We start from the raw sequence: 24,706 nt of genomic DNA, 5'->3' as shown, positions 1-24,706 counted from the left end.
GTAAGTCGCTCTGGATAAGGGCGTCTGCTAAATGCTGTAAATGTAAATCAATCTCTAACGGAATTGTCACAGTAAGAAAGAACACAAATCTACACATTTCCACAAATGAAAATTTATTTTCTTATTTGAAGTCTATACAGCATTTTTCTACACAAATACAAAAATAAACTAAATATCTATTAAAAACAGTTCTATAAAACTGATATTATATATTGCACAGTACACAGTATGTGCATTATAATTATAGCAAACACAATACGTGCTTATTATTTCTCAATCACATGGACAAATTTTTAAAAGATTACAGAAAAGAAAGACCATGATGCCAGTTTTTATTTAATGCTGGTATAAACAGTTGGAAATTTAGTAACAGATCACATTTATTAGCTATTGGTAAACATTGAAAAATGGCTTTGCTAGGTTTATGATCTTCAGAAAGCATGTACTTTGCACGTTAGCAGCGGAAGTAAACAGTAAACATAAAACATAAAGGCATTCAAGAAATGTGTTTAACTAAATGTGAAATTAATATGGAGAAAAATTAAAAAAATTAAATGCACTTCTGAACACGTGAGCACACTCGCAGCTCTAGACTCTTATATGGAAACCTTTTGGATGTTCTGGACTCACATGGTGTTACAAATCTGTCTCTATTTGAACTTGATCTCACAGCATAAGCAGTTGATGGAGTCACACTGAGGTGGCTGAGGGTTGCATGTGCAGTCCCACATGGCACACTGTAACACACAAGATCAGAATATGAACAGAGCACCATACAGCAACAGAAATTAATTTTGGATCAAGCATACGCCTTCAAGTCAGGACATTAAAACAGAGTGTTATGATATTAACAACAAACAAAATCTAAATGTAAAATGTTAGACATCACCTTTGAGAGTTATAATGAGGCTGCAGACAATAAAACCTTTTCAGACTGAGTACATTTAGAATTATTTGGTAGATGCCCTTATCTAGAGCAACCTACATTTATCTCAGTTGAGGGCCTTGCTCAGGAGCCCATCAATGGCAAATTGGTGGTACTGGGATTTGAACTTAGAACCTTCTGTTCAGTAGTCCTGCACTTTAAACACTGGGCGACTTGCACTTTGAATTGCAAGTAAAGTCTTACTTGCGAACAGTGCTGCTGAACTGAACTGCCTGTATGAACTACACTCTCTTCTCTTTGTTAATTCCTCATGTTACCTTCAATGACGTTAGCTATTCCCTTGTCGCCTCTTCGATAGGGCAGTAATGAACACCACCAAGCATTACATCATATCAGATTGTTTTTATCAAGTGTTTTCCCCCAGTGTAAGAGTAAATGTGAATTATCTGATATGTGACATTAAAAATATTTTTACTGGGTTACAATGCAATATGAAGTGCAGATTGTTTTGACTGTTCACAATTCACTATCTCAAAAATGTGGTAGTTCTTACATTAGAAGAAGGACAGGATTGGTCAAGGCACATGTGGAGAGATGGCGGGCGGCAGTCACATGACTGAGCACACATGTGACAGTACTCAAAAGGAGACATGCTCGGGCAACAGTCTGTACACTGAGGATCACACTGGGTCTGTGAAAGAAGATCAGTCATTATCAATCAAAGTTTTATGCAGTTGGTGTAGCTTCTGTATAGAAACTATTTAATTCACATTCCATTTATTTACACCTTTATGTGTATATAAGAGACACCATTATGTGTCTATTCTTTTGTGATTGTTGCAGCAAGAAATACTTGATTTTACTTGAATACTTGATACAAAAGAATAATCTGCAATGTACCTTGCAGTTTTTGTGCTTTTTTGTGTTACTGTCTGTTATCAGAGTTTGCCTGGTTTTGTGTTAATGTATGTGATTGCAAAATCGTAAAATCCTAGAGGTTTAGGAGGTACTGATTAGTTTGTTTTTGTTTTGTTGGACAAAAAAAAAAACCATTAAAAATATTTCACTACATCACGTATATTTAAAATGTATATGTCAAATAAAGAACCTTTAACTAATGAGTAACTAAATACAGCCACATAGCCAATTGATGAAAAGCACAATGTCTCAGTCCTGCCAAACCTTGAGACAGTGATGGCACCATAAGACCCCGGCAAGAAACAGCATATAGAGTCCAACGGAGACCAGGATTATGGCAGGGAGTGGAAGGGAGAGAGCCCACAAGGGGACAGTCTAAGGAATAAACAATTTTCAAGTTAATTATGCTTTACACCGTAACTCCGTTGAATTCTCGATTGTGATTGGTCAGAACGTGTTGATTCATTTTCTAAAATAAGAGCTCTGACTAATGGCAGCTTATGGTCAAGCCACATATATACATATACGTATACACACACACACACACACACACACACACACACATATATATATATTACTAATATATTAAACTAATATAATATATTATATTATATAAAATATATATATATACATAAAGGAGATTTTATTTTCTATAAAAGAAATGTCGAAGAAGAACATTTTTTATCTCGAAAATAAAATGTCTTTAAGGTTGTCAGATTTTACAGTAAAATAATCAACCTCATTGCTGATTTCTATCATTGATAGTTATTATACAGCATGTATATTAAAGGATAATTATTATACAGCATTAATAATTCTTTTACAGCATGTTATCTAATGTTATTTTTCCTTTAACCTAAAACAAGGCAAGGTCTAAAGATTTTCTTTAGCGTTAACGATAAACATTAAATTTGTCTGCTAGCATAAACGCTATTTATCTTAGCTTAACTAGCTAAACGACTGAAAGGAAAACTTCCTTCTTATTCAGGTTCCTAGTAAGAGAGCTATCACACTTTATTTATTTATTATACGGTCAAATATAAATGAACATTCAGAAAGATACAAAAGCTAACGTTGCTAACGATGCTAATGTTCATACACACCGTCATTATCACATGTACTCGTGTATTCCTCCGTCTTTATATTCATCGCTTTAAGTACATCATCTCGGCGTTGTAAATCGTGGAAAAAACGATACAATAAATAAATTTAGCGTTCCATAAACACAATTTTAGCTAAACGTAACTAAACGTAACAACGTTGTCCTGGCAACTAGGTAACTATAGTTTTCGTTTCTTCTTCCTTGTTTTAATACTGACCGGAAAATCAGCTTGATGGTGCAACACTGACACCTGCTGTAGTGCTCGATGGTGGAGCTTCTCACTACTATAGGGAAAGCTTTGAAAAACCTGATAAAATCACATAATTCTTTAAACCTCTATCAGTAAAAATTACAGCTTATTCACAGGGTCACAGAGTCACAGAATTTTTGACATATTGCCATGTGGTCAGTTTAGTTTTCCCACTTCAGCACAGTGCAAAACAACAATTTTCACTCTCCCTTTGCCGAATTATGTGTTTAGTTCTTTGTCTTTTGTTCATATTCTTATTCTTATTGTACTAATTTTTCTATTTTTAATATTTTTTCAGCTCTTGTGTGGCACGTTCCCAGATTATGCTCTGCAATCCTGACACAGTTAAAACATTTATTAAAGATGAATCATTGAACAAAATAACGAATATTTTATATTCTGTAAGCATTTCAATGTACATGCTGTATACAGTATCATTATATACAGTACAAATTACAAATTAGACTTGACTTGAAATTAACCATAAAATAACTATGAAAAAAAAACTTCTCTTTTATTCAATGTTGAAAGATATATTTACTGATATATACCTTTGCTGAGCTTGTCAGTTAATTCAGTGTACTTTTGTATTGCTTAAGCTTTGTTTAAATTAGACTTTTGTTGATGATGGTTTAATTAGTTTCACAACACAAATGAGTTGGTTCCTATTTCTGATTAACCTCAATTAATTTATTATTTATCAGCTTTATCTGCTTTAAATGTTTTATCTTGGTTAGTTTCGATGTGGATTTAGAAAATATCCTGGGAACATCGGCCAGCAGGATGGGACAGCAGTCTATCTCAGGGAGACATGTATTATAATCAATAAGTTTGAACACAGCAAAACACACCAACAACCAACAACCAGATATGAATCCAAACCAATCAGGACACAAAAATCTTAAACCATAACCTAGTTATATACTATTAGTTATATACTAAAAACTGTTCAGCAAATACAGTGAAACTGAAAAGAAGTAGTTATGAGGATAAGGAGTGTAAGTTTGAGTCTGGTTCCTTGTAAATGTTCTTTTCACTTATTTCTGTATATATTTCTATATATATATCTATATATATTCGTTATAAAAGCTTTCAAAAAAATGTAAAAAGTTAATTAAATTATTTATGGAAATATCTAATTATATTTATCATTAGGTTTAATATGCAATTTGTAAGCATACTGAAAAATATCTAACAAAACATGTTAAACATGGCCTGAATTTACAGGTTTGTATCTATAATATTTGTAAATCTAGCCACAGGGGTTTCAAGCCAGTGATTTCTTTGCTGGTCCCAAGCCTGGTTAAATATAGAGGGTTGTGTCAGAAAGGGCATCCGGGGAAAAACAAAATTAAACATGCGAGTCTTCACTGTGAATTCCATACCGGATTTGTCGAGGCCCTGGTTAACAACTATAGCCTCCGTCACTGTCGACCTACAGGTTGGAGAGGAGGAAGGAGAGGAGGTAGAAGGGTTCATAGGCAGAGAGAGAAGGATAAGCAGGAGTATAGGCCTGAGAATAGGGACTCTTAACATTGGTACAGTGACAGGGAAAGGTAGAGAGCTGGTGGGCATGATAGAGAGAAGGAAGGTAGATAAATTGTTTGTGCAGGAGGCCAGGTGGAAGGGGAGAAAAGTATGTATTATTGGAGGGGGTACAAACTGTTTTATTATGGTGTGGATAGGAAGAGAAATGGGGTAGAAGTGATCCTGAAGGATGAGTTTGTGAGGAATGTTTTACATTTACATTTACATTTACATTTACAGCATTTGGCAGACGCCCTTATCCAGAGCGACGTACATAAGGGCTTAAACCTCTAGCATTGAATACATTAATGCTGGCTCTCTAGGTTACATACTTAAGATAACATGAGTTTAAAACATTTGTTCAGAGTTACAATGAAAAAGTGTCAAAGTTTTTTTTTTTTTTAAATGCAAAAGACAGGGAAAGAAGTGCTAGTTGAAGTGTTTCCTGAATAAGTAGTTCTTTAGAGTTGGAAAGAGTGCCAGAAAAGGCATTCAGTTTGAAGTTAGAAATTGAAGGGGTGATATTGAATGTGGTCAGTGGTTATGCTCCACAGGTAGGCTGTGAGATAGAAGAGAAGGAGAGATTCTGGAGTGAGTTAGATGAGGTGATGGAAAGTATTCCCAGATGGGAGAGAGTAGTGATTGGAGTTCCATGGGCATGCTGGTGAGGGAAACAGAGGAAATGAGCAAGTGATGGGCAGGTTTGGTGTTAAAGAAAGAAACCTTGAAGGAAAGATGGTGGTGGACTTTGCTAAGCAGATGGAAATGGCTGTAGTTAACACTTATTTCCAGAAGAGCAAGGAACATAGAGGTACTTATAAGAGTGGAGGTAGGAGTATGCAGGTAGAATACATTCTATGTAGACAAGGCAATCTGAGAGAGATTAGTGACTGCAAAGTGGTGGTAGGAGAGAGTGTAGCCAGAGAGCATTGAATGGTGATGTGTAGGATGTCTCTTGTGGTGAGGAAGAAAAGGAGAGGAAAGAAAGAAAAGAAAACCAGGTGGTGGAAGTTGAAAAAGGAATAATGTCAATTTAGACAGAAGCTGAGAAAGGCTTTGGGTGGTCAGAAAGAGCTTCCAGATGGCTGGGAAACTACAGCAGAAGTGATCAGCAAGACAGGAAAATGGCTGCTATGTGTGTCATCTGGAAGTAGAAAAGAAGATAAGGAAACATGGTGGTGGATTGAGGAAGTTCAGGACAGCATTCAGAGGAAGAGGCTAGCTAAAAAGAAGTGGGACATAGAAAGGACTGAAGAAAGTAGACAGGATTACAAGGAATCACAGCGCAGAGTGAAGAGGGACGTGGCAAAGGCCAAACAGAAAGCATACAATGAGTGTAATGCCAGGTTAGACATGATGGGAGGCGAGAAGGGCTTAGCAAGACAGAGAGATAGAGAGAGGAAGGATGTACAGGTGACATACCTGTGGAGGTATGAAAGTGTATAAGAGTGACAGCAGTGGAGTTTCTATCTAGATTGTTTAACAGGATTTTAGAAAGTGAAAAGATGCCTGACGAATGCAGAGTTGTAGCAACTACAGAGGCATAAAGTTGTTGAGCCACACAATGAAGCTATGGGAAAAAGCAGTGGAAGCTAGGCTAAGAAATGAAGTGGACATTTGTGAGCAGCAGTATGGCTTCATTCTCAGAAAGAGCAATACCGATGCAATTTTTCTCTGAGAATGTTAATGGAGAACTACAGATATGGTCAAAAGGAGCTGCAGTGCATCTTTGTGGATTTAGAGAAAGCGTATGACAGGGTGACGAGAGAGGAGCTATGGTACTGTATGACGATGTCAGGAGTGGCAGAGAAGTACGTCAGTGTAGTTCAGGATCTGTATGAAAGGGGTATGACTGCAGGGAAATGTGCCAGGTGGGGCTATGAGTCCATTCTTGTTTGCTATGGTGATAGACAGGTTGACAGATGAAGTCAAATGGGAATCGCTATGGACAATGATGTTTGAGGATGACATTGTGATTTGAAGTGAGAGTAGGAAGCAGGTGTTCTGAAAGAAGAAAAAGTACAGTAAGGTTACAAGGGCCTGAGGTCAAGAAGGTGCAGGAGTTTAAGTATTTGTGGCCAACCATCTAGTGTGATGGGGAGTGAGGAAAAGAGGTAATGAGGTGAGTGCAGGCGGGTTGTAGTGGGAGGAGAAAAGTGTCAGGGGTGTCGTGTGACAGTAGAGTGTCAGCAAGAATTAAAGGAAAGGTGTACAGAACAGTTGTGAGTCCAGCTCTGCTATATGGGTTAAAGACTGTAGCAGTGAGGAAAAGACATAAGGCAGAGATGGATGTAGCAGAGATGAGGATGTTGAGGTTCTCTTTAGGAGAAATGAGGATGGACAGGATTAGGAACGAGCACATCAGTGGGACAGCTCAGGTTGGCTGTTTTGGGGACAAGGTCAGAGAGGCTAGATTGAGATGGTTTGTACATGTACAGAATAGGGAGATAGTTATATTGTTAGAAGGGTGTTGGAGATGGATCTGCCATGGTAAGAGGTTAAGAGGAAGGCTATAGAGGAGATATATGGATGTGTTAAAAGAGGACATGAAGGTAATTGGTGTGAGAGTAGAGGATGCCAAGGATAGAGTTAGGTGGAAACTAATGATTCGCAGTGGCGAACCCTAACAGAAAAAAGCTAGTTTATCATCATCGCATGTGTTGTATTACGATAAAGCCTGTGTGATGTTGACACAAAGTGCTTTATAAAACAGCACAATTATTCCATTGTTAAGATTATGATTAAAAGTCTATTTATAAAACCACAAGTGTGATTCATGTTGACCCATCCTGACTCAGCTGAAGAAAGGAGAAAGAATCGCACATACTGTATGAAGGACTGACAAGTGGTGGCATGAAATAATGACTCATAAGACATGTAAATAAACAGTAATTAATAACAGTGCCTGAAGGGCATTTTTTATTTATCCTCATGCTCAATTTCTGTACATTACAATACAAAAATCCTTTCTGTGCACTGATTTTTCCTTCTGTAAAAAAATAAATAAAACTTTAAAGGAAACTTATAAAATGACACAAAACCCACCAAACCTTTTTTTTTTTGGAAAAGCATGTATGTACCATGTATTATAGGAAACATTCCAAAGTAAGAGCAAAACTATTAAACCTATAGTAGCAAAATTGTTACAGTTTCATAGTTACATTCAACATGTACTCAACTTGTACAAAATAATAAATGAAACAATAATGCTTGCAGAATATGAGTAAAGCTCAGGAATTACTAAAAAAAAAAACAACAACAACCCTGACTTAAAATCTTATAACGCAGCTTGCTATTGATTCTGCACTATTGATATATCACATTAGGGAACTTTTGGAACTTTAAATTTTGATACTATCTCTGTCTCTTTTCCCATTAGAGATAAAGTTTCTGAAATTTTTAATCTTCAACTCTACTATTCATCAACTCTGAAGCTGAAGCTTTCTTTTCTTTTCTCACTCACTCTCTCACTCACTCACTCACTCACTCACTCACTTACTCATTTTCTCCCGCTGATGCGAACTACCTCGGGTCATGGGGAGCCTGTGCTTATCTCATTTAGATGAGTATATGTCTCCTAATTGTATGAAATATTAAAGTAAAAAAAGATTTTGATCAACTAAACTTTAAATACTTTAACTATGCTGCCTAGTTTTTTCTTTTACTTCACTGATTTATTTATTTGTTTTTTGACCGAGATTTCCCTCAGTTTAATCCCTGCCAGTTTATACCCGACTACTCATTATGGTCTATTCCACTGACAGATCATTAAAAAAATAAATAAATAAACATGTACAGTAATTTACTGGCCTGTACTTGCAGCACTATAAATTTCACATTAAATAATTGTAATACATATTTACTATATTGTACTGTATCTTTACTGTACTTTATTTGACATCACTTTATGTTTCCAGTAACATACAGAAAATAAATTTTAAATAAAAATATAATCTGATACATTTACCTGATTACTTATTTCAAAGTGACATACAGCTGATCATCTAAGGGTTAAAAATTAGACTTTAGGCAGTTTGGTGATAGAAAGATCTGAAATTTCCCAATTGTATTGAATTCTCTCCAACACTGTACAGCATTGTCTGGCATTTTAATCTAAAGCAATGCACAACTTTAACTGTCCAACAGAATTTAGCAAAATAATGTAAAATAGTAAACTAGCATTTTGCCCTACACAATGTGTAGGAAAGCTAAACATGCTTGGAGTAGAGTATTATCTGTTCTTTTCCATATACACACGAGCACACAGAGGCCTACGCTCATGTGTATATGGAATAGAACTAGTTTTGATTTATTATCTAGTCTTCAACTCCTTACTATTCAACAAATCATAACCATAAAACTAGTTTTGTTTTCTTGTAGGTTGACATGCTGCTTTGTTTTAAATAGAATTTAGTCTACATAATCAAAATGCTTGTGTATAACAAGAAAGTTATAAAGAATGGGATATTTACCCAAGATCATGAGCTATCTGTATTCCAGATCTGTATGGTAACCTCCTAGTCAGGTAAAAAGTGCAACAACAACAACAAATAAATTGTAAACGTGAAAGATGAATCAATAGAGATATCATGTACTTTTCTCCTTATAAATGGTGCCATTTTTTAATTTCGTGTATATTAGCTTATTAGAGACACTTATTCCAAACCAAAGGTTTGGATGAGTGCAATAAGGGACAGTAGAAGGACTGAGGTAATTGGAAGACATGGCAGAGATTTAGAGCCAGAAGGTAAGTTGCCTGGTAAGTTGCTGGATACCGAGGATGGAGGGAAGGATTTCACTATAGCGTTCAAGAAAGATGAAAAAGAGGATAGCTTAGTGAAGGTTTGTATTCCTGAGGCACGTGGTGACAATGATTTTGTGGAGCCAGTAGTGCTGTTGGAGCTGTTGGTAGAATTAGTGGTGCTGTTGGAGCTGGTGGTAGAATTTGTGGTGCTGTTGGAGCTGGTGGTAGAATTGGTGGTGCTGTTGGAGCTGGTGGTAGAATTGGTGGTGCTGTTGGAGCTGGTGGTAGAATTGGTGGTGCTGTTGGAGCTGGTGGTAGAATTAGTGGTGCTGTTGGAGCTGGTGGTAGAATTGGTGGTGCTGTTGGAGCTGGTGGTAGAATTAGTGGTGCTGTTGGAGCTGGTGGTAGAATTAGTGGTGCTGTTCAAGTTATTGTTGGTGAGGGTTAAAACTGCAATCTGCACCCAAGATTGCCCACTCCTGCACATTAGAGGACCTCCGGTATGAGTCTAATGAAGAGAAATAGAGAAACAAAGACCACATGTCAATCAGTTTTCCTTATTGTGCGTTGGCTAACTGTGGAAATGAAATGTAAGTAAAAAGACTCAGAGACCTGTTCTAACTGTATGGCGTTGATGCAGATGCTGTTTGATGAAGATGTATTTCCACAGCTCACTATAGTCGTGTTGAACTGCTGAAGTGTTTGTTGAACTATAGAAGACAGATAACAAAGAAGAGGTGGAAAGGATCAGTAAGAGCTTATAAAATGCTGGCATTAACTGTTTTGATATGGAATGATACACTGTTTTATTTTACACACTCAATAAAAACCTGTACCTCCTCCTCCTGAGCCCCAGCCAGCTGCCCAGCACTGAGTGCCAATGCTAAAGTTGCTGTTCCCTAGGTCCACACATATAGGCTGGATGAAGTTGGAAAGGGTAGGTGTGGTAGACAACATGAGCACTGCGATGTTATTGCTGCTACCATTGCTGAATGTGATATTAGCCACGGAGACATTTACTTCGTTGGGGTTGGAGCCATTCTGATTGAGCCGACCCAGTTTCACGGTCCAGTCAGAGGGTTGGCTCGACCTGGCAGAAAGGTACATATGTGATTTAATATCTGGATAAAAGTGATCAGCAACTCAGTTATTCTTTTATTTATTTATTTTTTACCTAGAGAAGCAATCAGCTGAGCTCATGACAAACTGCTGGGCTATCAGCGTTCCGCCACAAACATGACTACCGTTAAGCTGCAGGCTGGCCATCCATGGCCATGCACCGGCTGATGCCAAAGGACTGTTTGTGCTGGGAATATTATTGAGATTAGCACTTCCACATACCACAGCTGAAGAGAAAGGAGATAAAAAATGCTTATTTTAGCACAATGCCATATGCTGATATGCTTCTAGTAACCTCATCAGGAACAGTTTAGACTAAATGCAGATAAACATACGTGCTACTGTTGTGGGAGCTGTCGTGGTAACAGGTGGCAGGCCAGTGCAGGACACCTGGAGATCACTGTTAGTGCCACTGGATGTAAATGTCAGAAAGCCAGGCTCATTGGTGGTGATTATTTGATTGATCCAACCCTGATACTGAGAAACTCTCGTATACACACCCGGAAATTTTGGTAAAGCGCATTGATTACCAAAGCTCACAATGCCAGCCTGGACCCACTGAGAGCCCTGTTTGATGACCAACGGACCTCCGGAGTCACCCTGTGCAGTGCAGGCAGGCATTCATTTATGTCTTCTAATTAACAAACCTTCATATGGAAATGGTCAGAATACAAGAAGTAAAACTTTATGATAATACCTGACATGAGTCCTTGCCCCCTTGCAGTAACCCAGCACACACCATGTTGTCAGTGATAGATCCAACTCTATATAAACAGTTACACTGCCTGTTTCCAATAATTGGGACTTGAACTTCCTGTAGTATCCCAGGAGAGGGTAAACTGACTGCAGAAACACATGAACCGCATTAAAACGTCTTCATTCCTCAATCACTTAACCTAGACTCTCTGATAATTTTAAGAATTGAAATTTGAGTTAAAAAAAAGTTCTGGACAAGCTAAACATTTTTTGTACATTTACAACTCCACTAGATTTCTGTAAAGTGATAACAGCAAAAATAAAATTTCTCACCTCCAGTGTTGATATTTCCCCAGCCAGTGATCCATGTCTGCAGGTTAGTGAATAAAGTGCTCCCTGCTGCAGCCAGGCAGACTGGAGTGATATAAGTTGTGAAAGTTACAGGAGAAGACAGCTGCAGAAGGGAGAGGTCATTGTCACTAGTAGAATCGCTGTAGTTGGGATGTATGTAGGCCGCAGCGATGGATCTTGACACACTGTTTGGGTTGCTTCCAGCCAGAGCATACATCCCGAGTTTCACAGTCACGCTGGTGTAACTTATACTGGAAAAAGTAGATAACCATTAAAGTCATTATCACCTCATCACTATTATACTATATGCCAAAGCCGCGTGTGCTTTTTTTATCCTCAATTACACCTGTTAAAGCAGTGAGCTGCCGAAAGGACCCAGCCATTATTGATAAGGGATCCACCACAGAAATGGCTGGACACCTGCAAGCTGACTTGCCAAGGCCAAGACCCCTGAACAGCATTCTGTCCTCCTACGATCCTGGTGTTCAGAGAAGCTATGCCACAGACTGATAAAAACAGAAAAACAATGTTTCTGCTACATTGATTAGACTTATAATATCTTTATTTTACGAATAGATCGATTTCATTCTGTATATTTCTTTGCAATGATGCTGCCTTTTGTTAGCGATGATACTACGCTAGTATTCTCAAGATTTCATATAAAAACTTACCATTCAGCTGTGAACGGCAGCCTGGAAAACAAAGGAAAATTACATTAATCATTAGTTAGGCAAAAATGTACTGTTAGCTCTACTAAATAGCATGTCAAAAGTAGCAAAGGTTTGCTTAGTACTGGTCTAAATTAATCTCTTTGGTCTAATTATCGTATTTAAATGCAGAGAAGAATTAGCAATGATGCATCCCTGGTATTTGTTCCTAACAAATTAAAATGTTTAAAATGTTTAAAATGAGTAATGGACGCACACCAGACTTGACTACTAAAGTGCAGGGAATCCGATTTATTTAAGTAAAAAGATTCCTCAAGAATACGTTGTGAAGTGTAACGTGTCAGCTAGGCTAAGCTAGGCTTAGCTTTCTAAAGCAGTTTTACTTGAAAGTCTATTGTAGGCTTAAAGTTCATCAAGAGGCACAAGCCACAGAACTCTTTTGAATGCTTATATTTATCTTCTTTAAGAAAGAAAATGTAACAAAGACAAACAGGGTGTTCAACTCATGTGTTTGCCCAGTCCTTCTTTGATGATGTAAAGTAAACATGTAATATATTACGTTATCCCTGAAGTACATTATGCTTATGACATTCACGCTGCTCTAAATATAGTTTCCAACAAAACAGTGTGTAATCTTTTGATATTTTCTATTTTTCCTCTTCTCTTTCTAGTATTGTTCCTAGCAGGCTTCCAGTTTATCTTGTTTCCTTAAGACTCTGTTTTATTTATTTGTTTGAGCTCAGTGTGTCAAATGTGTGGCTGTGTCTAATATATACTGTAACTTGCCTCCACCCATGCCAGCAATGTAAAAAGACTGCACTCACGCTCAGCAACATAATTTTTTAATTATTTTTTTTTCTCTAATTAATTCATCCTCAGCAACTGCTGTAGCCTGGGTGTTGTGGGTGTTGTGGAACTGTGATTAAAAGTTCTAGGCTAAAATGATCGGAGAGTACATACATTTGAGTCTGTAATGTCTAGACAATGTAAATGATCCTTAATAATAAAGATCACTTACAGGACATTATCATTTAATGGATGTTCCAAATGTCACTATCTATTGGCTGTTACCGTATCAATATTTTAAATATTCGTATAATGCTTATTAGAGTAAAGTGTTGTTTTTTACTGACAGTTTCTTCTATATCTGAGTGAAAATATAATATTTTTTTTTTTATGTTTTTACTGTTCTGTTTTTATCATCTTTGCTGGATGATTATAAGGAAGTTTATGAAGTAAATGAAAGCATATGGATGTAATTTTGAAGAAATATATTTGATGTGAAGTATTCCATGTGTATTACAGTTAGAAAACTTGCCTGGTAAATCATTCTAATTTTAAAGATGGCTTTCAATGTCACCCATATGAGGATGGGTTCACCTTTTGGTTCCTTCCTTCCATTCTAGGGAGTTTTTCCTTGCCACTGCTGACTGAGTCACCTCAGACTTGGTTATTGGGGATAAATACATACCCATTTAAATCTATCTAATATTAATCTTGAATTTTGTATTCTATTAATCTTTATATTGGGGGGGCACGGTGGCTTAGTGGTTAGCACGTTCGCCTCACACCCGCCTCCGCCTTGTGTGTGTGGAGTTTGCATGTTCTCCCCGTGCCTCGGGGGTTTCCTCCGGGTACTCCGGTTTCCTCCCCTTGGTCCAAAGACATGCATGGTAGGTTGATTGGCATCTCTGGAAAATTGTCCGTAGTGTGTGATTGTGTGAGTGAATGAGAGTGTGTGCGCCCTGCGATGGGTTGGCACTCCGTCCAGGGTGTATCCTGCCTTGATGCCCGATGACGCCTGAGATAGGCACAGGCTCCCCGTGACCCGAGGTAGTTCGGATAAGCGGTAGAAAATGAGAGAGAGTGAGTGAGTAATCTTTATATTATTCTTTATATTAACCTTTGTTCTATGTTTATTTTCTGTAAAGCCACTTTGAGACAATGTCAACTGTAAAAAGCGCTATACAAATAAACTTGAATTGAAATAGAATTGAATTGAATTTAAAAGGGAAGGGGAAATCGATATAAACCCCATTTCTGTAACCAGACATGTTTTGTCTGGAGCCATGAAACTTTCTATTCCTGAAATGTAAACCAGAACAATTTAGGGCCTATAGGCATCTATAGGCATATACAGTATAGGCATTATATTTAACTTGCTAAATTAAAAATAGTACATCTCGATAATAAACGTACCATTCATAATGCTAGGTTAAAATGTCCACCAATGTAACCCAAACAAAAAAGTAAATAAAGGTAATAATTTCAGCATATTTAAACTCAGAAATAATTTTTGTAATCCCTTTAACTTTAACATAATCATTCTTTTGCAGTATATAGATATTTTTTCTTTTTCTTGGTCCTGTTTTAATCACCTATCTTAGTTTTTTTTAACCTTTCAATATTACCATACACACTGGCTTCTATTGTCAGTAAAGCTCCAATGTCATATCCATACATATATCCTTATGTCTATATTTGCTAACCATTTACAATACGGTTTATTAACTCAGGACTAAATATACAAAGCAGGAGTGAATGGGAATCATTTGGTAGTTTGTAATGAACTAAGCAATAAGTAGAGAGTAGAGCGCCAGGACTATAGTATGTGTTATGTGTTGGATTTGTGTATTATATTATATTATATTATATTATATACTCATTTTTACTAAACTCACATCTTTTACCCAGTTTTGACATCTTTGTACAGTTCTGCATGTGTATTCTATGTGTACAAATTAATGCAGAGTTTAAGAACACCAATAGGTAGAAATCAGTACAGGATTCAGCACAGATTCAAAATAAAAGCACTTAAACAGGCTGGGTTAGTTTTGGTCTCAGTTCTCAGAGAAGTCAAGAACTGCAGAGTATGGAGGAAGTTAATGCAAAAGCAGTAAGGAACTTACCTTTGGCAAGGACTAGAAACAGCACACACAACGTTTTGAACATCATCACTGACAGATACTCTCAAGCCAATTACTTTGTAAATCATTCCATCAGTACATTTGTACCATCTGTACCTGTCTTTCTGACTAGCTCATAAGCCACACCTCTCATATTGTTTCTGTCAAAACTCTCTTTCACGCTCAGTCAACACACACACACCCACCCCCACACACACACACACACACACACACACACACACACACAGTCTGCCACCTGACTGCTCACCCAACCTTATAAATAAAAGCCTGAGGGATAAAGTCTATTTATCCATAAATTGGTTGTTTATACATACAATATTTGTATATCGCTTTTAACAAAGAACATCTTTACAGGAATATAAAAATTCAGAAAACAAATAAACAAGTTTTATATTTAAATTTATATTTATCAGTTCAGCCAGAGGCGAAGGTGCTGAGGAAGAAACCAGAATCAAAAGGGAACCTCATCCTTATCTGGATGACTCCAGAGTGAGCTTATAAATCATTTTCTTTCTACAGTTGTATATAGTGAAGTGGAATTGCTTTGGAGCAACTTATAAGTATAAGCATAAGCATCATTTCTGAATTTATTATAGATTGAAATGATGTAAATTGAAAAACATCTACAACAATCTGGCTGTCAGACTGAAAAACACAAACACAGATAATTAAGGAAGATAATCTGGATTAAAACACATACTTCATTCTTTCATGACAAAGCAACCTTACTGTAAGTCTCAGATGACTTCTGACCAGGATTCTTTTAAAACAAGCTGCTCTTCATTCCTAGCTCCTAACTCTAAGATTGTATCTATGAATGTGATACATATATGTTGAGTGGTGACTTTGGTAACGTTTCGGAAATAGTTTTCACGTAAAAGAGCTCTTTTTTGATGAATTTTTATTTATTTATTTTTTTTAAAAGGGGCCATTTACAAATTCCTGCAAATCAACGTGTGGATTTTTTTTATTATTATGTATGTTACATATAAAACAGTGCAGTTAATGCACTCTGATCTGTTAAAGAAACTCATCTATTCCAATGACTAATTTGACTTAATTTTATTTAATGAACAGCAATAATGATGGCTTGCACTGGTTGCTGTCATGTTATATCCATACATTGCATAATTATTCTTCATTTTTACTAAATGAAATGCAAAGAATTTAAAAGTAGAATAACATTGTTCAAATGAGTTGAGAAAAAAAAGAGTTTCAGACACATTTACTGTCATTTCTATCTTTTCACCAATATTGAATAAAAATCCAACAAGGTAAAACATTTGGTTTGTAGACTTACAGACAACAGATAGATTTAAATCTTTTATTTTTAAAACATGAAAGTTCAGCTGCAATAATGAAGTCTTGCTTGGCCGATCTAATGCAAAAAAAAACATTAGATAATAATAATAATAAGAAGAATAAGAATAATAAGAATAATAATTAGGTTTATTTAATGGCACTTTTTTCTTTTTTTAAAGGAAGCTCAAGGAGAACAAAATGTACATGCACACCCTACCGGCCATGTGATAATACAACATCATGAAACTATCTGAGAATTTTCCTTAACTGCAGATGGACTGGTAGGGCAGCACTGACAGGTTTTACAGGAGACACAGAGAAATGTTTTCTTTCTCCACTGGGGTCTTTAAATGGAAACTCAAACTCCAGCGTGACCAGAGTGACGTGATTATACATCACTGAATCAAAGCCTTCTTCCTCCAAACTGTAATATCCTTACAGCCAATAACACTTTGCTTATTGTATTAGACTCGTCGAGACGCTCTGAAGAAGTTAAATCTTGTCAGTTTGACATAACATTCCATCCAAAAAGGGTGTGTTTGGACATGTACGTATAGCATGCAAAAGGTTGATTCTCTTGTGGTTAAATGTGTTGGAGTTTAAACTCCAAAACAAGAAAATCATTAGAAATATTGTTATAATTGGCCAGGCAACCCTGAAGAGCTATGACATATAATCGGAAGAACATAGGTGTGGTGGTGGTGGTTTTGCTGGTCGTGTGTGTGGGTCTACGTTGCAATTATTGATTAGATGTTGATGCAGAAAATTCTTATGTAGAAAACAGAAAATAATATATACTGTATAAATACAGAGCGAGGCATGGTGGCTTAGTGGTTAGCACATTCGCCTCACACCTCCAGGGTTGGGGGTTCGATTCCCGCCTCCGCCTTGTGTGTGTGTGGAGTTTGCATGTTCTCCCCGTGCCTTGGGGGTTTCCTCCGGGTACTCCGGTTTCCTCCCCCGGTCCAAAGACATGCATGGTAGGTTGATTGGCATCTCTGGAAAATTGTCCGTAGTGTGTGATTGCGTGAGTGAATGAGAGTGTGTGTGCCCTGTGATGGGTTGGCACTCTGTCCAGGGTGTATCCTGCCTTGATGCCCAATGACGCCTGAGATAGGCACAGGCTCCCCGTGACCTGAGGTAGCTCGGATAAGCGGTAGAAAATGAGTGAGTGAGTGAGAGTATAAATACAGTCCTGTACCATTCCAAGATGAAAGCTGTGCTCTGTTTAATGCCTTCTTCTTGTTTGTTTGCTTTTGCATACCGTGACATTTTAATTTATTTTTATATCTGAGAATAAATATGAGATGCCTTTTAACACTATAAATCATCATTATCATCATCACAGACATATTCATATCTATAGAAACCATTACAGGAAATTTGGGCACATGGCAGTTCAGCTACTGGAAAGTCTGAGGTGTGAGGAAACTAAGAAGCCTGCAAAAGCATGAGGAGGACAATTAACAAAAACATACAGTATGTTACTGGATCAACATACTAACGGGATCAAACCAGGGACACTAAGCCTGTACACTGTACTACTTCCCCACCTATAAATACATACATATATTTAACTGACACAGTATTGTGCTCATTGTTATTATTTCCAGATCATGTGTTGTAATTATGTTAATTATATGTCTAAGTAGTTTCTTTTCTTTCTTTAATTCAATTCAATTCAATTTTATTTGAATAGCGCTTTTAATAATGGTCATTGTCTCAAAACAGCTTTACAGAACATAATTATTATGCAAAGATTAATATTATACAAAATGTCAAGATAAATATTAGGCTTATATTTAAATGTGTTTGTATTTATATCCACTGAACAAGCCTGAGGTTACTGAGGGGACTCTGGTGAGGAAAAACTCCCTTAGAAAGAAGAGGAAGAAACCTGTAGAGGCGAAGGTGGTGAGGAAGAAAAAAGACTCAAAAGGGAACCTCATCCTTATTTTGGTGACACTGGAGGGTGTGATTATAAATTGTTATCATCACCGGAGTTTGTTTTTTATAAATGATTCCTTTGTACAGTCGTATACAGTCTGACAATTGTGTATTGATTAAGAGGTTGTTGTCTTCAAAAACCACATGGAGTTGGCATCTTCTCTTTAAATGCCCGAATCCTCATGGAGTGAACATCTCTAGCTGTTTATCATATAATGAATAATTAACAAGATTTTTGTTAATTATTTAATTAAGATGTTTGAAGAAATAATATTGCCTAACATGACTGAGAGAAAAAACATAATAATAGCCAAAATAATAAACAAACGGGTCTAATAGTTAAGTAACTATTCTTACCTAAAAGAAAAAAAAAAAGAAAAATACAGTGGGACTCCCTACCAAAAAAAAAAAAAAAAAAAGGGGGGAAAAGAAACCCACTCCCAAAGAATAAAAGGCACGTATCATCATCATCATCATCATCATCATCATCATCATCACCATCATCATCATCTTCTTCTTCTTCTTCTTTTTCATCATCATCATCATTGGAAAACTCATTGTTTTAAAGTAAAAGGAAATTAAACAGGTCGCATGGGTTACTATTCAATTCTTATGTTTCACTGATTCAAAGAATCACATTACCTTGTTTTATGTTCTCTTTAAAACCAACAAATTTAATGTCAGTGGATTTAACACCTACACATACACCTTTTGTGTTAGTTTTCTAAGCTCCTAAAATGCTTACAAAAATATTTCAAGCACACAGAATTTCAAACCTGTTTTCTAAGAGTACATTTCTTGCTAATCCGATGAGAAACACTGGGTTTTTCCACATGAAACCTTTATTAAGCTGTGTTGACTTATGAGGCATGTTTAGCTGGTTTTGTCAGAATGACATGGCAAAACATGCACATATCTTCTTTCATATCCTATGACTCATCCATTATGATCAACTAAGCTGTAGAGCCGCAGTTTAAGGGCAAAATACTATATATACACCGCCGACATTTTATATATCATTTCCACTCCTTTAAATCATTTACTATGAATTTGTTTACTATTTGTTTTGCTGACAAATCCTAATCAGGTAGAATCATATAACAAGAGCTCTGTGAGGTAGTGTACAGGTGCATTGTTTATAATATTAAAACATCAGGAGATATTTAACATTATATTTAATCTAATGTTTTTTTTTATGTTCTTTGTTAAAGATAAAGAAGAATACTAAGGAGACATGTAACATCGCACCACACAACACAACACACCCACACAAAAACACATATAAATGTATGATGTAGTGTTTCAATGCTTCCTTGGTATAGCAATTTAATAAAGTTTAACAGAAAGGAGATCAAGAAGATGAATATGAGACAATAGAGTGGCTTGCTTTTCTCCCATTAGCAGCTTTCTGGTCTTCATGTTGGTTTATTGATTTTAACAACAAATCTAGCATTCACAGGTGAAACCCAGAGCAGAAACCAAGAATACATTTTCTAGGATTGATTAAATAAATAATCTAAAACAACATAATTGGGCAATGAGAGACACTTGTCAGTTATGTTTTGATCTTTTGAAAACAGTTGGGTTCGAACAAAAGGTGCAATGTTCAATGTTTTTCTTAACAAGTCTAGATGCAAATATCAGGAAATAAAAGCTGGACTTCTATACAAAGTGTATACTTTGGTACAACTCACTTCATAATCTGGGTCACGTTTATTCGGTTAAGGCTAGGTTAGGCTATTTATTAGGTTAGGGTTAAACAGGAAAAGAAAATGTTACATTTTTAAGTATGTAACATTTCTCATTTCTTTAACTTAAAAGAAAAAGTTCAAAGAGATTCACCGGAATGGAACTGAGACTAAACTATGTAACTGATCAAACAGAAGAAGATACAGGAAGTCATTTTTGCCCACTGATTCCTGACAATGACATCTACATTGAATAAGTCGACAGCAATGTCAGGAAACGTTGTAGATGATGTGCAAAATCTACTGATTTTGAATTCCCATATTGCACAACATTTTTTGTTACACAACTGTTTACCACAACACACATATTTAAACCTGCCAAGTAATCTGTAATATTTCTCATACAGTTAATCTGTACAGAAATCTATACATGTAGAGTTATGTATATGTCTATTCTTGTGAGTTGTTGAGTCCTTATTGTTAAAATGGCTTAAAATAACACATTTTAAAACAAACCACAGGTGACAGTGACATGGAAATTCACAAAAAAATTCCTTGGACGACAAAAGGAGTCATCACCTGACACAGGATAGTACTGGCTTTATTAATCATTCATTTTCCATTGTACACAATAAACAGCACTATGTATGATGAAAGTACTGTGAGGTTTATCTAAACAGCTTTTTTTTGTCTTATTAACGTCAACTTTTTAACGCACCATGTTATGTGTAGTTTATTAAAACTAAATGATTTGACTCTAATAATATCAGCAAACACATCCTAACATTAAATTTGCTGCATGTTACAGATATACAGTATATAAGACTGAGACATGAGTGTGAATGAGGTGTTTAGTGGAGCATGTACTGTACATGGGAATGTGGTAGGTATTAGTGACTCATTCCCCCCTCAGGGCTCTGTTCTTGCACCTCTTCTTTCCAACCATTATTCCCTTAGGTCAAGTCTGCCTTAATAGTCTGCCTATTACATTTGACAAAATTCCAACAGCTATGTCAGAATTTATCTGAGGAACTTTAAACATAGTCAGAAATGAGTTGCACAACTGCATATGTGGGATATCCAGGGGCAGCATTTAAAGAACACAAATTACCTGTGTGTAGTTTATGCCTCTGAGGTTGACCAATTTTTCTCAATTATTAGACAGTTTTTATGACATCTATACCGCTGCCTTTAAACATAAGATTTAAACCCAAAAGAAATCAGGAGTTGAAAAAATAAACTTACTGTAAGCTCTTTGATGTCAAATGTAACACGAGAAAATACAACTTAAAATAAAAACACCAATACTAATAAACTAATACACATTGTTACTTTGCATTTAACATTTTATTTCCATCACAGGCTGACAGTGTGACTTCACAAATCTCAATGAAGCCAAACGATACTAAATCAAAGTCACGAAATTGTAAATTAAATTCCTGTAAATTAAATTTGTTTTGCCAAATTAATAAAATAATGCTTTTTTTCTTAATTCAAATCACTTCCCTGACACAACAAAGTGTGTCCACGGTTTAAAGGATAAGCTTGATTGCTTGTGATTCATGTTAAACTAGCTATTCCTAGCTATATCCATACAAATTATATATATGTATATATATATATATATATATATATATATATATATATCTTTATCGGGTTTATCGATATATATATATATATTTATCATATATGTATATATATCATATATGTATATAGATAATATCCAAGGTGTCCACTACAGAAAATGGATGGATGACTTCAAGAAAATTTAATATTGAGCTTAAATGTCATTTCATATTTTTGAGCATACTTCCAGACCAAAACATACATTTATTGTCACAGTGACAGTGGTGTTGGACTTATTACTGCACCTTGCTGATATCTAAAAATATGTTTTATACCTCGGGGTATGAATGTAAATCATGTGCCACTTAAGTTCAGTTGTTTTTTTCAATCAGGTAACATGCTGCTATTAAGATGTAGTTACCCTGATGCATTACATTTCTTTTTTGTGACTCATATGGAGGGTGGAGTGTCTGTGTGTTTGTGTGTGTGTGTGTGGGTGTGTGTGTGTGTGATACAGTAGTTAACCCTGTTGTTAACCTCAAGGCAATTACATACTGTACTTTCCAGTGTACCGAGTTAAAACAAAAAACTGTGTATGGCACATTGAGGAAGTTTTAATTCTAAAAAGTAATGCTTTAATATGTCAATCATTTAAATGACAAATGCCTCAGGCTCGTGTTGAGAGAAGCAGAACATAGGAGGGGGCAATTTTTTGAGAAATCACATACAGTATGTAATTACTAGCTAATTATGAGCCAGTTGTTGGATGTTTGGATTCTGCTGCCATCTGCCGGACACTCTTAAAATTCTGCCTGAGAACTCAATAAATGTCAATATTTTCTGAGTAACGTGTTAAGCTAACTAGCTAACGCCTTAGCCAACATCTGACAAGTAGTTGTATTTCACCAAAACTGAAAAAGAAAAAAAAATTAGGTGCTCTGAAATAATCCCCTTTGTTAGTCTGATTTAGCTTGATGACACTAATGGGAATTATATAGTTAGAAAGGTATGTAGCTAATTTTAGTTAGCAAGCAAGGAAAGTGAGGAAAGTTATTATTTATGCCTTGCAGATTTCTTTTTAACAGCTGCTTCTGGATCATTTTTAATAGATTAGATCATGACTATATATTAGTTTCATTTTAGGTTTATTAGTAAACATCATCAACTGCTGGATAATCTATGTATATATTTATTTATGGATACGTCTGAGTAATCATCAGTTACTGCTGGGTAATTTGGGTGTATCAGAGAATATCAACAGCAGCTGCTGGATAATTTTGGTTTATATTAAAACATTAATCGATATCTAGTGGTTATTCTTTGGGTTTATTTTTATATATTCGTAGCTGCTAGGTAATATGGGGTTTATTAATTAGAACCAGCTGCTGGATACTTTTGAGGTTCATTAACGATTACCAGATGTTGGATAATTATTTGGGCAATTTTGCTTTTATTAATGAATAAGAGTAGCTGCTGATTCATTTACATTTATTAATGGATAAATCAATAAAGAGCAGCTGGATGATATTGTTCCTAATTAGTCTATATCAAACTGTTGATTTATAATTCTGGCTTTATCAGTGAATATTAACAGATATTGCTCAATTTTGGTCTTATAAATAAACAGTGTCTCAACAAGTGCTCAAGTGATAAATCAGTTTATTAATTTATCTGGAATTGTATATTATTTTGAATTCAGTAATAAACTCGCCAAGCTTCTGCATAATTTGGGATTTATTAAAGAACATCGATTTTTAAGATTTTCTTAAGATTTTTTTTTGTAGTCCTTATTAACTTTATTTGTTTAAATTTAGATTTCAAATTAATAATTACTAAAGCAATAGTGGGTGTGGCTTTTGAGCTAGGCGATATGACTGAAATGGTTTTAAAAATGAGCATTAAAGATTACATTGTTGAAACTATGACCTAGAATTTAAGCATTAAGACACAATATGCATTAAAAATAATGTTGTGGGAAATTGTGGTAATTTTTCTGGTTTAACCTAATGGTTGTACTCTAATGTTGGAAGTACAGTACGTTGTACTAGTGTGTATAAGTGCAGAGTAAGTAGCAATAACAAAATCAGTGGTAATTTAATCAGGAATTCTGAAGTTTTGTCCTTACATAAGCCATATATTGAAAGCTGGTGAACTTGACGGCTGGAATTAATGTTCAGTTGGATGCTTTAGGGCTTTATCTCATCTGCGGCTAACTATGGAATATTCACATTCCTTTCAGGTGCCCAGGGAACCCTGAAACTTCCAAACACATGCAAACACTCTCACTCACTTTGTAATCTTTTCGTCTCACTTTACTCTGTGAACTACAGGTCCCTACATGCACCATGGTTATCCAGCCAACCAATGGCTTTATGCCATTTCATCCTGAATCCTGTGCTCCATGGCAGCGGTTGTCAGTAACAACGGAGGTTTGAGCTGAAGCATGGAGCCAAGCAGCTGTCTCATGGCATCTCTCTGCCCAACCCCCTTCTTCCTGTCCTCTCCTGTCTGCCTCACAATGTATACACACAAAGGGGGACGGGAGGGAGAAGGAGGAGGTGGAGGGAAGAAAACAGGGAGGGGTGAATTAGGGAGGAGAGAAAAGGCAAAGAGCCAGTGTGTGAGAGAGAACAGAGCAGGAACGGAGAGTATGACTTGTATTTAGTGTGTGAGAGAGAAAGAGTGAGTCTGCTATCTGTGCTGAAGATGAACCAGAGAAAGAGAGAGAGAGAGTGAGAAGCAGGTGATATCATAAACACAATTGTATAAACCTATTGTTTCCTGCTTGCACAGGAATTAACAGGAGACAGAGAAAGAGATTTATGAAGATGGAGGATGAAGGGTGTGACTGACTAGGGGATAGGATAGACCGTGTCTCTTAAGGTGCACATCTTGATGCCCGCTCAAAACCTCAGAGGTGTGTGGAGACCTGTGGAGGTACTTTTGCATTTTGGAATTAGGAACGCAACCTTGGGAATACAGGAGACAATGATGAACAGGATCAGGAGAGAGGAG

At 36.2% G+C, this 24,706-nt stretch overlaps 2 protein-coding genes across 3 annotated transcripts; both read right to left on the bottom strand.

Annotated features, from left to right (window-relative positions):
* Positions 1-260: 260 nt before the first annotated feature.
* On the bottom strand, positions 261-3,097 carry si:ch211-198p11.6 (uncharacterized). Its single transcript, XM_060892454.1, has 4 exons — positions 2,908-3,097; positions 2,069-2,179; positions 1,440-1,577; positions 261-737 (listed from the first exon to the last, which is right to left on the bottom strand). The coding sequence occupies exons 1-4, from the start codon at positions 2,911-2,913 to the stop codon at positions 651-653; spliced, it is 342 nt and encodes a 113-aa protein (XP_060748437.1). The 5' UTR covers positions 2,914-3,097; the 3' UTR covers positions 261-650.
* Positions 3,098-7,565: 4,468 nt separating this feature from the next.
* On the bottom strand, positions 7,566-15,308 carry zgc:100868 (uncharacterized protein LOC554458 homolog). Of its 2 annotated transcripts, none has more exons than XM_060892481.1 (10): positions 15,171-15,308; positions 12,265-12,285; positions 11,940-12,099; positions 11,576-11,844; positions 11,244-11,389; positions 10,882-11,146; positions 10,602-10,773; positions 10,258-10,517; positions 10,040-10,137; positions 7,566-9,935 (listed from the first exon to the last, which is right to left on the bottom strand). In XM_060892481.1, exons 1-10 carry the CDS (start codon positions 15,214-15,216, stop codon positions 9,339-9,341), a joined length of 2,034 nt encoding a protein of 677 aa, XP_060748464.1. In that variant the 5' UTR covers positions 15,217-15,308; the 3' UTR covers positions 7,566-9,338. The 2 variants fall into 2 exon arrangements, with proteins under 2 accessions (XP_060748464.1, XP_060748465.1); XM_060892482.1 differs by having other exon boundaries at positions 10,264-10,517.
* Between the last annotated feature and the right edge of the window lie 9,398 nt (positions 15,309-24,706).

This window comes from Tachysurus vachellii, chromosome 18, assembly GCF_030014155.1.
Source record: "Tachysurus vachellii isolate PV-2020 chromosome 18, HZAU_Pvac_v1, whole genome shotgun sequence".
Lineage (NCBI taxonomy): Eukaryota > Metazoa > Chordata > Actinopteri > Siluriformes > Bagridae > Tachysurus > Tachysurus vachellii.
This window is presented reverse-complemented; position numbering and strand designations above follow the sequence as displayed.

Bases quoted from the DNA above. Each gene is read 5' to 3' on its own strand.
- si:ch211-198p11.6 (XM_060892454.1), bottom strand. The intron at 1,578-2,068 runs GTTTGGCAGGAC...CTTCTTTCACAG, and splicing joins GGTGCCATCACTGTCTCAAG to ACCCAGTGTGATCCTCAGTG. The intron at 738-1,439 runs GTAAGAACTACC...TGTGTGTTACAG, and splicing joins AATCCTGTCCTTCTTCTAAT to TGTGCCATGTGGGACTGCAC.
- zgc:100868 (XM_060892481.1), bottom strand. From the start codon at position 15,216: ATGATGTTCAAAACGTTGTGTGTGCTGTTTCTAGTCCTTGCCAAAG. The intron at 11,845-11,939 runs GTGTAATTGAGG...TACTTTTTCCAG, and splicing joins GCAGCTCACTGCTTTAACAG to TATAAGTTACACCAGCGTGA. The intron at 9,936-10,039 runs GTCTCTGAGTCT...TCTCTTCATTAG, and splicing joins ACGCCATACAGTTAGAACAG to ACTCATACCGGAGGTCCTCT.